The sequence below is a fragment of the Erpetoichthys calabaricus genome, chromosome 7 (genome assembly GCF_900747795.2).
Source record: "Erpetoichthys calabaricus chromosome 7, fErpCal1.3, whole genome shotgun sequence".
NCBI classification, from domain to species: domain Eukaryota; kingdom Metazoa; phylum Chordata; class Cladistia; order Polypteriformes; family Polypteridae; genus Erpetoichthys; species Erpetoichthys calabaricus.
The window spans coordinates 8,306,323-8,321,926 of record NC_041400.2 but is presented as its reverse complement, the minus strand read 5'-3'; the positions used below and the strand labels follow the sequence as shown (position 1 = coordinate 8,321,926).

General features: G+C 42.8%; 1 protein-coding gene across 1 annotated transcript in view; it reads right to left on the bottom strand.

Moving 5' to 3' along the window:
- Positions 1–5,537: 5,537 nt before the first annotated feature.
- tek (TEK tyrosine kinase, endothelial) overlaps positions 5,538–15,604 on the bottom strand; it is a 113,105-nt gene continuing 103,038 nt past the window's right edge. Inside the window, exons 19-22 of the mRNA XM_028805049.2 lie at positions 14,363–14,459; positions 13,238–13,337; positions 9,529–9,613; positions 5,538–6,614 (exon numbers count right to left, since the gene is read on the bottom strand). Of these exons, the coding sequence (XP_028660882.2) occupies positions 9,539–9,613; positions 13,238–13,337; positions 14,363–14,459 (272 nt within the window). The 3' untranslated portion in view covers positions 5,538–6,614; positions 9,529–9,538. The remainder of the gene's footprint in view (positions 6,615–9,528; positions 9,614–13,237; positions 13,338–14,362; positions 14,460–15,604) is intronic.

Below are 15,604 nucleotides of genomic sequence, written 5' to 3'. Positions count from 1 at the left end.
AAACTTTTATCCATCCATCCATCCATTTTCCAACCCGCTGAATCTGAACACAGGGTCACGGGGGTCTGCTGGAGGCAATCCCAGCCAACACAGGGCACAAGGCAGGAACCAATCCCGGGCAGGGTGCCAACCCACCACAGGACACACACAAACACACACACACACCAAGCACACACTAGGGCCAATTTAGAATCGCCAATCCACCTAACCTGCATGTCTTTGGACTGTGGGAGGAAACCCACGCAGACACGGGGAGAACATGCAAACTCCACGCAGGGAAGACCCAGGAAACGAACCCAGGTCCCCAGATCTAGAAACTTTTATGTTTGTTGGAATTGTTTGAATAACGTTTCTGTCTCTAGCATCTCCTGTGTGTATCTGTGCAACTCTGCGAGCCAAGTGTGACACTTTATCAAGGGTGTTGTCGTTTCCCAGTTTTTTTTCTGAAATGTTGCGTACGCACGGGTCAGATTCACTGCAAATATATGCACATTCCCCTGATGTGTTTTTTTTTTAATTTGGTATTTATTTATTTATATATTTATTTTGTAAATCCCAACATTTGCTTGAAAATTTGCATATGCATATTTCAAGCCTCTTTTATTTCATTAGGGCAGAGTGGTGGCTTTGAGGCTAGGGCTCTGCACTGGCAATCGGACATTTGCTGGCTTGAATCCTGTAAAACTCCAAAAGTGACTCTACTCTGTTGGGCCCACTGTATTACTAATTATAGCAAGAAAGTTCTATTTCATTACTAATTATTTTATTACCTTGCAGTGGGTTAAAGACTATACCATATTCTAGCAGCCATAAGAAGATTGTATTCTATTCTACTGACTCTACTTCATTGGGGCCTTGAGCGAGGTCCTTAACCTGCAGTTGCTCCCTCCTGGGTATGACGTTAATCCAGCCCTGCATGTTGACCCTCCAACCTGCTGGGAAAAACCTGGGGGTTGGTGGCAGAATTGGCACTCCAGCCACCATTAAAAAAAAAAAAAAAACTCCCACTGCTCCACTCCATCTGAACTAGTGTGGTGCTGAGGGGTCACCCGCTGCATGGTGGCGCAGTGGTAGTGCTGCTGCTTTGCAGTAAGGAGACTGTGGAAGATTGTGGGTTCGCTTCCCGGTTCCTCCCTGTGTGGATAGCGCTTTGAGTACTGAGAAAAGCGCTATATAAATGTAATGAATTATTATTTATTATGGCTGCACGTGGGTCCTAATCTGGGATCCTGAGTTGGTTTGTCAAGTGGTGGGTGCAGCAATGCGCTGTTTCTGCGTCTGCTCCTAACCTCTCTTTATTTAATTTGCAACTTTTATAAAATTAGATAGATGGGATTAATAAAGTATCTATCTATCTAAGGGGAAATTCACATACTCCAGCAGCATTGACCCCAGTGCTTTGAAATTATTTTAAACCAGTAACGGCGCACTGCACAATAACGTGCCATGAATCCACTTGACTTGATCATTCCTACTTTTTATCCTCTTTCTCTGTATGTTTAGCATTCATTTGCTCAGAGGTTGAAGCGGCCCGCATCTTCTCTTCTTTCGTTGGCATCTTTTTGCATTAAAACGCATACCTGGGAGTGCAGCTGGATGATAAACTGGACTGGACTGTCAATACTGATGCTCTGTGCAAGAGAGGACAGAGCCGGCTATACTTCCTTAGAAGGCTGGTGTCCTTCAACATCTGCAATAAGAAGCTGCAGATGTTCTATCAGACGGTTGTGGCGAGCGACCTCTTCTATGCGGTGGTGTGCTGGGGAGGCAGCATAAAGAAGAGGGATGTCTCACGCCTGGACAAACTGGTGAGGAAGGCAGGCTCTATTGTAGGCACAGAGCTGGACAGTTTGACATCCGTGGCAGAGCGACGTGCGCTGAGCAGACTCCTGTCAATCATGGAGAATCCACTGCATCCACTGAACAGGATCATCTCCAGACAGAGGAGCAGCTTCAGCGACAGACTGCTGTCACCGTCCTGCTCCACTGACAGACTGAGGAGATCGTTCCTCCACCACACTATGTGACTCTTCAATTCCACTCGGGGGGTAAACGTTAACATTATTCAAAGATATTGTCTGTCTGTTATACCTGCATTGTTATCACTCTTCAATTTAATATTGTTTATCAGTATGCTGCTGTGAATTTCTCCTTGGGGATTAATAAAGTATCTATCTATTAAAATACAGTAACGGCGGACTGTACAATAACATGCCGTGAATCCACTTGACGTGATCATTCCTACTTTTTATCCTCTTTCTCTGTACGTTTAGCATTCATTTGCTCAGAGGTTGAAGCGGCCCGCTTCTTCTCTTCTTTCGTTGGCATCTTTTTACATTAAAACTGATTAAGTCAGCCCAGGTAAAAATAAAATAAACTTACTTGTACTAAAAATATACTTTAATATCGGAAATTACATTTCTAACACATTGTTTTTGTGTGCTAAAAATAAGTGCAAAGAAAATATAATACAAATGTCCATCCATCCATCCATTATACAACCGGCTATATCCTAACTACAGGGTCACGGGGGTCTGCTGGAGCCAATCCCAGCCAACACAGGGCCCAAGGCAGGAAACAAACCCCTAGCAGGGCGCCAGCCCACCACAGATAATACAAATGTACTAATTAAAAATACATTGAGTACTTTAGTGTCCATCCATCCATCCATCCATTTTCCAACCCGCTGAATCCGAACACAGGGTCACGGGGGTCTGCTGGAGCCAATCCCAGCCAACACAGGGCACAAGGCAGGAACCAATCCCGGGCAGGGTGCCAACCCACCGCAGGACACACACAAACACACCCACACACCAAGCACACACTAGGGCCAATTTAGAAACGCCAATCCACCTAACCTGCATGTCTTTGGACTGTGGGAGGAAACCCACGCAGACACAGGGAGAACATGCAAACTCCACGCAGGGAGGATCCGGGAAGCGAACCACAGGTCTCCTTACTGCCGGGCAGCAGCGCTACCCACTGTGCCACCATGCTGCCCATTATTAAGTTCATTTTAAGTATATCTTACTGGACTTCTGGGATATAATATACAAAAAGTATGCTATATTTGAGTTGTATGTACATTTGAAATATATCACAAATATGTTTTCAATGTATTATCCCTGCATTTTGATTGAAATATAAATATATTTCCTATATATTATAAGTCTGCGGTGGGCTGGCGCTCTGCCCAGGGTTTGTTTCCTGCCTTGGGCCCTGTGTTGGCTGAGATTGGCTCCAGCAGACCCCCGTGACCCTGTAATTAGGATATAGCGGGTTGGATAATGGATGGATTGAATTACTTAGTACGTTTTTCTTAATTTTTCACTTAAGCTGGCACTTAAATCTTCAATCTGCCTCAAGAATGATTTAAGATATGAAGAAGTAGAGGAAGTGATGGGGAAGGTGGTAGGGAATGAGAACGGTGCCTTTACGCATGTGCCGGACACTGCCGAGAGTTGATTTTATAATAAAATAAAAATGAAAAGAGGAAAAACCTTGGCTCCAGCAGACCCTGTAGTTAGGATATAGCGAGTTGGATAATGGAAGGATGGGTATATACTAGACAATAACACTCCCATCAGTCAGGGTGTTTATAATAGAGTAGCTACAGTACTGTGCAAAAGTTTTAGGCAGGTGTGAAAAAATGCTGTAAACAAAGATTGCTTTCCAAAATGGAAGTGTTAATCATTTATTTTCATCAATCCACAAAATGCAGTGAATGAACAAAAGAGAAATCTAAATCAAATCAATATTTGGTGTGACCACCCTTTGCCTTCAAAACAGCATCAGTTCTTCTAGGTACACTTGCACACAGTTTTTGAAGGAAGTCGGCTGGTAGGTTGTTCCAAACATCTTGGAGAACGAACCCCAGATCTTCTGCGGATGTCGGCTTCCTCACATCCTTCTGTCTCTTCATGTAATCCCAGACACACTCGATGATGTTGAGATCAGGGCTCTGTGGGGGCCATACCATCACTTCCAGGACTTCTTGTTCTTCTTTACGCTGAAGATAGTTCTTAATGACTTTGGCTGTATGTTTGGGGTCGTTGTCCTGCTGCAGAATAAATTTGAGGCCAATCATACGCCTCCCTGATGGTACTGCATGATGGATAAGTATCTGCCTGTATTTCTCAGCATTGAGAACACCATTACTCCTGACCAAATCTCCAACTCCATTTGCAGAAATGCAGCCCCAAATGTTCAAGGAACCTCCACCATGCTTCACTGTTGCCTGCAGACACTCATTATTGTACCGCTCTCCAGCCCTTCGACAAACAAACTGCCTTCTGCTACAGCCAAATATTTCAAATTTTGACTCATCAGTCCAGAGCACATGATGTCATTTTTCTGCACCCCAGTTCCTATGTTTTCATGCATACTTGACTCACTTGGCCTTGTTTCCACGTCGGAGGTATGGCTTTTTGGCTGCAATTCTTCCATGAAGACCACTTCTGGCCAGACTTCTCCAGACAGTAGATGGGTGTACCTGGGTCCCACTGATTTCTGCCAGTTCTGAGCTGATGGCACTGCTGGACATCTTCCGATTTCAAAGGGTAATAAGCTTGATGTGTCTTTCATCTGCTGCACTAAGTTTCCTTGGCTGACCACTGCGTCTACGATCCTCAACGTTGCCCGTTTCTTTCTGCTTCTTCAAAAGAGCTTGAACAGCACATCTTGAAACCCCAGTCTGCTTTGAAATCTTTGTCTGGGGGAGACCTTGCTGATGCAGTAGAACTACCTTGTGTCTTGTTGCTGTGCTCAATCTTGCCATGACATGAAACTGACTTCCACACCCTCACCTTGGTACCAGAGTTTGGCTGTTCCTCACCCAGTTTGAAGCTGTTTCTGTTTCAGTTAATGACTGTGTTTCAACCTACGTGTGACATTGATGATCATTAGCACCTGTTTGGTAGAATTGGTTGATCAGACACCTGACTAGAATCCTACAAAATCCCTGACTTTGTGCAAGTGGACCTATAAGAATTGATGCTGGTGTGAAGGCAAAAGGTAGGAACACCAAATATTGATTTGATTTAGATTTTTCTTTTGTTCGCTCACTTCTCATTTTGTAAATTGACAACAATAAACAATCATTATTTATTTATATTTCTCAAAGCATTCTTTGTTTACAGCATTTTTTCACACCTGCCTAAAACTTTTGCACAGTACTGTATGTGTGCCAAATTTCAGGTCAATCAGTCAAACGGTTTGTGAGCTACGGGTGATTTAAGATCCTGGACAGACTGCATTGACGTATCATAGAAGAAGATATTTAGCTGTATAGTAAAAATGATTAAACAAATCAAATTCATAATTTTACTGAAACAACTGAGACATTAGTTGTTGAGTTTGTAGTTGGATATTGCAGTAAAATGTGTGGCTCTGAGGCTAGGGATCTGCACTGGCAATCGGAAGGTTGCCGGTTCGAATCCCGTAAATGCCAAAAGGGACTCTGCTCTGTTAGGCCCTTAACCTGCAATTGCTGGGTGCTTTGAGTAGTGAGAAAAAGCGCTATATAAATGTAAAGAATTATTAATGTGCTTACTGTTTGAAAAATAAACATATTAACATTTGTACAGCGTAACACAAAATGCACAGAGTTCTTCAATTGTCAGTAATAAACATTTCTCCACTTAATTTCTAGGTACGCCATATGGATATACAAGCAGATATATATATATATATATATATATTTTTTAATTTACTTGCAACACAGCTAAGCAGTCCTATGGTGTTACATGAAGCAGCAGTGGATAAACAAAGCCAGCCATCACTGCAAGAGAAAATAAAATCCTGTCAACAAAAGGTTGGATATTTTTATAAACAGTACTTACTTTTATAAAAAATATATTCAGATTATTTGCTTAACAAAACAGCCTAAGTTTCAGTTAGAACATCATCTTCTGCATGTTGTATTGCTTCATAAATGTAAAGAGAAAGCCTCACCACTCGAGTCCTGAGTGTCACCTCGGTTGCCACTCTCTTTGGGCCAATCTTGCTTGACCACTTGCAGCAAAACATTGATTTTGTATGCAGATTATTTCACAGTTGGCACCATCACAAAAAAACAAACTATTAGAAGTGTCTTGCAGGAGTCACAATATGCCACTGTTTGGGGCTCCTTGTACCCAATGAACTGCAAATGTAAGAGCAGGTCGAGATCAAAAAGTCACAAATATTACTGTAGTTATCTCAGGATGTACGAAAGTAGATTGAGGTACCAAAGGGCGTTTGTTGGAGAGGAAGTGAGAAGACGCCATAGCCCAGCAGTTATATAATACACATTCAGCATTCACAGACTTGCAGGGAAAATTGGCTTAAAAATCCAGGTACAGTAAGTTCAATTTGATTGATTTTTTTGGATTATTTTACAAAAACTTTCATTTCACGTAAGCCTTTTTGAGCATGTACACTTGCAACATGAAAATATCTGTCCATGGCAGATTGGTCTTCCAAAACACACGGTAACTGACGTAGCTGATTTAGTCTTTTAATCCTTATGCGACATTCCAATTATATTACCTTGTTTTTTTTCTGTAGTCCAACAAAGATGTTGCCTTCTTCTGGAAGTGTCCCACGGATCACTTACAACACCACTTTAGTTGTGTCTGATAAGAGAAAAAAAAGTGAAAAACCATTAAGCGCAGTGGTAGCGCTGCTGCCACCAGGTTGGAGACCTGGGTTCGCTTCCCGGGTGGAGTTTGCATGTTCTCCCCGTGTCTGCATGGGTTTCCTCCCACAATCCAAAGACACGCAGGTTAGCTGCATTGGTGATCCGAAATTGCCCCTAGTGTGTGTGTGTGTGCCCTGCGGTGGGTTGGCGCCCTACCAGGGATTTGTTCTTGCCTTGCGCCCTGTGCTGGCTGGGATTGGCTCCAGCAGACCCTCGTGCCCCTGTGTTAGGATATAGCAGGTTGGACAATGCCTGCCTGCCTGACTGACTGACTGTTAATGAATGATTACCTCCCTCCCAAATATTGCTATGGACTAGCGCCACAAAGCATTTCAGTTTCAGTCAGCCGTGAACCCGTAATGACTGCTTCAGGAGTAGACTCTTTACAGAGAAATAAATAAATAAAGTTCTATCTAATGATTCAGGATTTTCTGACACTATCATTTATTGTCAAAACTCCAGACCTGCTCTCCATCCTGGATTAAAGAAGCCAACAATTCACCTTAATAAACAGATAAGTGTCTCTTTGTTTATCCGGTTTCTATGTCTTTGTCATTCCAATAGATGCCGCATCACAAACATTAAAACTGCTCTTACGAATCCCATACAAAATGCCATATAACAGAGGCATATGCCTTGCTAGGTGAACTGGAAACCTTAATTCTGAGGTCTGTGTTGATTACTTAAGTTTCATCCCATCTTAGACAGGCAACACAGCTGGTTTTGCCCTTAAACATAAGATTTCTTAAACTTAAACATGAAGTACCCAGCCCTGCGGTGGGCTGGCGCCCTGCCCGGGGTTTGTTTCCTGCCTTGCGTCCTGTGTTGGCTGGGATTGGCTTCAGTAGACACCCCCCGTGACCCTGTAGTTAGGATATAGCAGGTTGGATAATGTACAGGTATAGTTGGATGGATGAAGTACCCAATGGAGAGTTAGAATCTCTGTTGAACTTCTAGTCACAGAACCCCTACAACCACCAATTGACAATCGGATATCAATCGATTTTTTTGCATCACTTGAATTGGAGTCTGCTGTTTGTGTGACCTTTAAATTTGCAAAAACCTCAAGTAAACTTTTTGCACGTTGTCATTATGGGATGTTGTGTGTAGAATTCTGAGGAAAAAAATGAATTTAATCCATTTTGGAATAACAAAATGTGGAAAAAGTGATGTGCTGTGAATACTTTCCGGATGCACTGTAAATTCATACTAGTGTTTGCTTAAGTAGGAGGAGGTTAGGAGCAGGCACTGATATGGTGTGTTGACGCACCCACCACATGACAAACCAACTCAGGTTCCCAGATTAGGACCCGAGTGCAGCCGTGCAGTGGGTGGCACCTCAGCACCTCACTAGTTCAGATGGGAGGTTTTTTAATGGTGGCTGGAGTGTGGCGGAGTGGTGGCTCTGAGGCTAAGGATCTGCGCTGGTATCCCAAAGGTTGCTGGTTCGAATCCCCGTCACTGCCAAAAGAGATCCTACTCTGCTGGGCCCTTGAGCAAGACCCTTAACCTGTAATTGCTCCAGGGGCGCTGTACAATGGCTGACCCTGTGCTCTGACCCCAAGGGGTATGTGAAAACTAACAAATTCCTAATACAAGAAATTGTATAAGGCGAAATAAAGAACAAAACAAAATTAAAAAAATTCTGCCACCTGCAGGTTGGAGGGCCTATGTGCAGAGCTGGATTAATGTCATAGCCAGGAGGGAGCAACTGCAGGTTAAGGGCCTCGCTCAAGGGCCCAACGAAGTAGAGTCAGTAGAACAGAATACAATATATATATTTTTTTGTTCTTTATTTCACCTTATACAATTTCTTGTATTAGGAATTTGTTAGTTTTCGCATACCCCTTGGGGTCAGAGTGCAGGGTCAGCCATTGTACAGCGCCCCTGGAGAAATTACAGGTTAAGGGTCTTGCTCAAGGGCCCAGTGACGGGGATTCGAACCGGCAACCGGCAACCTTCGGGATACCAGCACAGATCCTTAGCCTCAGAGCCACCACTCCGCCCTAATTCTTATAGCTGTTAGAAAATGGTATAGTCTTTAACCCCCTGTAAATTAATAAAATAATTAGAGATGAAATAGAACATGAAATAGAATTTCCTGCTATAATCAGTAATCTTCTTCTTCTTCTTTCGGCTGCACCCGTTAGGGGTTGCCACAGCAGATCATCTTCTTCAGTATCATCCTGTCCTCATCATCTTGCTCTGTTACACCCATCACCTGCATGTCCTCTCTCACCACATCCATAAACCTTCTCTTAGGCCTTCCTCTTCTCCTCTTACCAATCGGCTCTATCCTTAGCACCCTTCTCCCAATATACTCAGCATCTCTCCTCTGCATACGTCCAAACCAACACCATCTCGCCTCTCTGACTTTGTCTCCCAACCTGAGCTGACCCTCTAATGTCCTCATTTCTGTCCATCCTCGTCACACCCAATGCAAATCTCATCATCTTTATCTCTGCCACCTCCAGCTCTGTCCCCTGTGTGTTAATTGAGTCCGTTTGTATTTGGAATTAGTCCCATGGTTAGCATGGAAATGGTTCAACAAGAACTTTCCTTTCGTTGCTTTATCAATTTCTTTTTTCTATTTTTGTGTGAACTGTTTCACTTTGAATTTTTACTATAGCTTTAAAAAATGAACATTTTTTGTCTGTGGAATCATTTTAACGTATCAAGCTAACACCAAAACCCCATTTTGCAAACTAGAGCTGCTGAACTTTAGTCATTTTGGGTAAACGCAGCTACACACACCTTGATTCACATTCCTTCCAGATTTAAGGTTGAGAGTCAAACTCTTAATGAAGTCAGATAAACGTTTCACATGTCAGTCCTTTATTTCAAATTACCTTTTTTGATTTAGCCGGCCTCTTCAGCTGAACAGTCAATGCCAGCATACGTAAACTTCTCGTACAGTGTTGTGTTGACATAGGTCTGTAAAATGAAATGAAGAAAATGTTTATTTATGAGCTATCAAACAAGAGAAATGTAAGTTATTAAGATTTTGATATATGCCACAAAATAACCTGTGCACATTTTCCATTTGGCGTTGCTTAGGCTAATAATTAAATATTTTATTTTGCTTACAAGGGGTGGCATGGTGGCGCAGTGGGTAGCGCTGCTGCCTCGCAGTAAGGAGCCCTGCGTGGAGTTTACATGTTCTCCCCGTGTCTGCGTGGGTTTCCTCCCACAGTCCAAAGACATGCAGGTTAGGTGGATTGGCGATCCTAAATTGTCCCTAGTGTGTGCTTGGTGTGTGGGTGTGTGTGCCCTGTGGTGGGCTGGCACCCTGCCTAGGTATTTGTTCCTGCCTTGCGCCATGTGCTGGCTGGGATTGGCTCCAGCAGACCCCCGTGACCCTGTGTTAGGATATAGTGGGTTGGAAAATGACTGACTGACTGATTTTGCTTACATATACATCAAATATTAAGATTTTTCTTGTCCTATTCATTAATAGCCCATTCATCCATTTACTAAACCAGCGTACTCCAATTTTACATGCTAGAGTTTCCTTAAAATCTAATACAGAAAAACAGAATTTATTCTACATTATTTTATAATGTTTCATTTTATGTGACTAATTACTTGAACGTACAATGGGACATAGATGCATTAGTTTAATAGACTGTTTATATATTTCTTTAAAAGGAGCTCAAAACAAACAATTTTTAGTATAAATGCATATGTATGAAAGAATCATCAGTTACAGAGTTGTTGCTCACTGTTAATGATTCAGTTTGAACTCAAAAGAATCCTAATTGAAGTGGAAGAGAATTGTAAATCAGTATCTGCATTTGCAATTTACAGTCATATGAAAAAGTTTGGGACCCCTTCTTAATTCTTTGGGTTTTTGTTTGTCATTGGCTGAACTTCCTTTTAATACCTGACATGCCTTATGGAGACAGTAGGATTTCAGCAGTGACATTAAGTTTATTGGATTAACAGAAAATATACAATATGCATCATAACAAAATTAGACAGGTGCATAAATGTGGGCACCCCGACAGAGACATGACATCAATACTTAGTTGAGGCTCCTTTTGTAAATCTAACACCTCTAGACGCTGTCCTCCTATAGCCTTTGATGAGAGTCTGATTCTGGATGGAGGTATTGTTGACCATTCTTCATACCAAATCTCTCCAGTTCACTTCAATTTGATGGACAGCCTGCTTCAAATCATCCCATAGATTTTCGATGATATTCAAGTCAGGGGACTGTGATGGCCATTCCAGAACATTGTACTTCTCCCTCTGCATGAATGCCTTTGTAGATTTCCAGCTGTGTTTTGGGTCATTGTCTTGTTGGAATATCCAACCCCTGCGTAACTTCAACTTTGTGACTGATGCTTGAACATTATCCTGAAAAATCTGTTGATATTGGGTTGAATTCATCTGACCCTCGACTTTAACAAGGGCCCCAGTCCCTGAACTAGCCACACAGCCCCACAGCATGATGGAACCTCCACCAAATTTGACAGTAGGTAGCAGGTGTTTTTCTTGGAATGCGGTGTTCTTCTTCAAAGTGCAAAGTGCTTTTTGTTCTGACCAAATAACTCCATTTTTGTCTCATCAGTCCAAAGCACTTTGTTCCAAAATGTATATGGCTTGTCTAAATGAGCATCGGCATACAACAAGCGACTCTGTTTGTGGCGTGAGTGCAGAAAGGGCTTATTTCTCATCACCCTGCCATACAGATGTTCTTTGTGCAAATTGCGCTGAATTGTAGAACGATGTACAGATACATCATCTGCAGCAAGATGTTCTTGCAGGTCTTTGGAGGTGATCTGTGGTTGTCTGTCACCATTCTCACAATCCTGCATATATGCCGCTCTTGTATTTTTCTTGGCCTGCCAGACCTGCAGGTTTAACAGCAACTGTGCCTGTGGCCTTCCATTTCCTGATTCCATTCCTTACAGTTACAGAAACTGACAGTTTAAACCTCTGAGATGGCTTTTTGTAGCCTTCTCCTAAACCAGGAGACTCAACAATCTTTGTTTCCAGATCTTTGGAGAGTTGCTTTGATGATCCCATGCTGTCACTCTTCAGAGGAGAGTCAAAGGGAAGGAAGCACAACTTGTAATTGACCACCTTAAATCCCTTTATATCTCATGATGGGACACACCTGTCTATGAAGGCTTAATGAGCTCATCAACCAAGTAATCAGCATTGAGCAGTGACAGGCATTCAAATCAGCACAATGACAAGGGGACCCACATTTGTGCACAGCCAGTTTTTCACATTTGATTTAATTTCATACAACTAAATACTGCGTCACTAAAAATCTTTGTGCGGAAAACACCGCAGTACTAAGATGTTCCTAGGAAGTGAAAGACAGACCACTGTTATCTTTGTTGTTGAAAGGAGAGTCAATTATTATGCAGGCTGAGAGGGGGTCCCAAACTTTTTCATATGACTGTATCTCCCTGCAAAACATAGTACTTATGACATCACGCACTCTTGTTGAATCGCCCATTACTAGTGTTTGCACTGTTTTTTTTCATAATGAATCCCATGAGTAGAAGGTTCACAGTAGAAATGTGTGGCTGAACAATCTGTAGAAACTGCATGGTGCTACTGAATCTGCATGAATCAACACACTTAAGGAATATTTTGAGCCCCAAGATCCAGGCCTTTAATGACCTCTTGGGCACGGCCATCAGCAGTGTGTCTGTCTGCACAGAGAGTGTCGACCTCGTCAAGAGGTTTACTTACCCCAGCAGTGACATTCATGTCTCTGGTGACTCTTCCTATGAAGTCAGTAGACGGATTGGGAGAGCATGGGGAGTCATGAGGTCACTGGAGATGGGGTGTGTGGCACTCCTGGTATCTCTGCTAAAGGATGAAGGTCCAAATCTTTAGAGTGCTGGTGCTCCCTGTTTGTGAGACATGGATGCTATCCAGTGACCTGAGATGAAGACTCCTTCACGTGTGTCTCTTTGGAGAATCCTTGGGTCCCGCTGGTTTGACTTTGTGTTGCTCATGGAGTGTTGAATGAGGCACATGACCTGCATTGTGAGGGAGCGTCAGTTACGGCACTACGGCCATGTGGCGCGATTTCCCCGACAGTGATCCGGCTCGCAGGATCCTCATTTTTGAGGACCAGAGTGGCTGGACCAGGCCAAAGGGACACCCATGTAACACCTGGCTGTGGCAGGTAGAGGGTCGTTTTTGGAGGATGGGATTGGACTGTGTGTCTGCCTGAGTGGTTGCCAAACAGGATCCTGAGTTGATTCGTCATGTGGAGGGTGCGGCAACGCGCTGTACCAGTCTATGCTTCCCAACCTGACCTGACCTGACCTTGATGAATCCGGCACTTCAAAGGAAAATGTGGCTCCTACCTGATCCTGGATTATAAACTCAGTCCTGTTTAACACATTTTAGGGGCACAGGATGACCACAAGACAGAAACCAGTCTTGGACAAAGTATGGTAGCTGATAGATGTACGTAAATAAGTGACCACTCCGTGTATTTGCAATAGAGTATAGTGTGTTTGTCTAAAAAATACAGGATCAAATTATAGGAATGCAGTGACTAAAAGCCACTTAGGAATCACATACCTTTCTCTCTTCTAGCATTCTGTTCAGTGATAACAGGATCTGTGCAAATGATGGTCGTTCATACGGCTTCTCACGCCAGCACTGCCTCATCAAGTCAAACCTTTCCATTAAATAAAGATATCAGTAGAGACAATACCACATGTATTTAGTTCTATTCAATACTATAAGTGAAAAATAACAAGCTCATTATGTTTTGATCATTTTACTTTGACTTTTATTTATTTTAAATCATGTCTCCAATAAAATGTACAGTAATCCCTCACTTATCGCGGGAGATAGGTTCCAAGGCCGACCGCGGTAACTGAATTACCGCGAAGTAGGGACACCATATTTATTTAATTATTTAACGTGTATTTGGACATTTTTAAACCCTCCCTGTATTGTTTACAACCCACCCTTTACTCTATTAATAACAGGGACAACTGCTAAGCAATATGAAATCGGTAGATAAGTTTACACTTACTGTATAGCGAAGTACACGTAGCTATATATGACGTGATGATGGTGATGAATATGCTGCGCAGTAAAAATGATGACGATGAAGGTGATAATCCCCTGAATGCAGTAGCAAGAGCACGTTAATGCTGAATGAGTGAGATGAGACTTCCTGGTTAATGCAGCACTCCGTCGCTGAGCCAATCAGCAGCACACAGGAACTTAACTGCGTGCTCTGATTGGGTAGCTTCTCAGCAATCCGCCAATAGCATCTCCTGTATGAAATCAACTGGGCAAACCAACTGAGGAAGCAAATACCAGAAGTAAAAAGACCCATTGTCCACAGAAACCCGCGAAGCAGCGAAAAATCCGCGTTATATATTTAGATATGCCTACATATAAAATCCGCAAAGTCGTGAATCCGTGAAAAGTGAACAGCGAAGTAGCGAGGGATTACTGTACAATGGGTTCAGAACGTAGTCAGACCCCTTCACGTTCTTCACATTTCACTATGCAAGTCATGAGCTAAAATCAGTTGCATTCATTTTTTTGCCTCATCAAGCAACACTCAATATCCCAGAATGACAAGGACAGGATTTTAAAAATGTAATACGTCTTTGTAAATTTATTAAAATGAGAAGGAGCGAATAGTCTATTTCCGTTTGTAAGCTTGGTTTGTTTTTAACTTACACCTCATCGTCACAATTGAGGGGTTTCTCCAGTCGGTATCCTTGAGGCAGCTTCTCATACAGTTCAGCGCAGGTCATCCCACAGTAAGGTGTGCCACCTTCAATCAGACAGTTACAGAGCATTGGGATTCATGAAATACAAAGGAAAATGAATTAGCACACCGTGTGTGCGCCTGAGCAGTCAAATGAGAGCACATTTTAAAATATTGTCTGTTTTTCAATTTATTGAATTTCATGGCTTCTTTAAAAGAAAGTTGTTACGTCTTGAGACATACCAACCACCCAGTCATCCATCCATCTCATTATCCAACCCGCTATATCCTAACTACAGGGTCACGGGGGTCTGCTGGAGCCAATCCCAGCCAACACAGGGGTGCAAGGCAGGAAACAAACTCCGGGCAGGGCGCCAGCTCACCGCAGGGCACACACACACACACACACACACACACACACACACACACCAAGTACACACTAAGGACAAAAATCCAAAGAATTAAGAAGGGGTCCCAAACTTTTTCATATGACTGTAAATTGCAAATGCAGATACTGATTTACAATTCTCTTTCACTTCAATTAGGATTCTTTTGAGTTCAAACTGAATCATTAATGGTGAGCAACAACTCTGTAACTGATGATTCTTTCATACATATGCATTTATACTAGAAATTATTGTTTGTTTTGGGTTCATTTTAAAGAAATGGGTAGCGCTGCTGCCTCACAGTTGGGAGACCTAGGGACCTGGGTTCGCTTCCCGGGTCCTCCCTGCGTGGAGTTTGCATGTTCTCCCCGTGTCTGCGTGAGTTTCCTCCGGGCGCTCCGGTTTCCTCCCACAGTCCAAAGACATGCAGGTTAGGTGGATTGGCGATTCTAAATTGGCCCTAGTGTGTGCTTGGTGTGTGGGTGTGTTTGTGTGTGTCCTGCGGTGGGTTGGCACCCTGCCCGGGATTGGTTCCTGCCTTGTGCCCTGTGTTGGCTGGGATTGGCTCCAGCAGACCCCCGTGACCCTGTGTTCGGATTCAGCGGGTTGGAAAATGGATGGATGGATGGATGTTATGTCACAGCCTTATTCCAAAATGGATTAAATTCATTTTTTTCCTCAGAATTCTACACACAACACCCCATAATGACAACGTGAAAAACGTTTACTTGAGGTTTTTGCAAATTTATTAAAAATAAAAACATTGATAAAGCACATGTACATAAGTATTCACAGCCTTTGCCGTGAAGCTCGAAATTGAGCTGA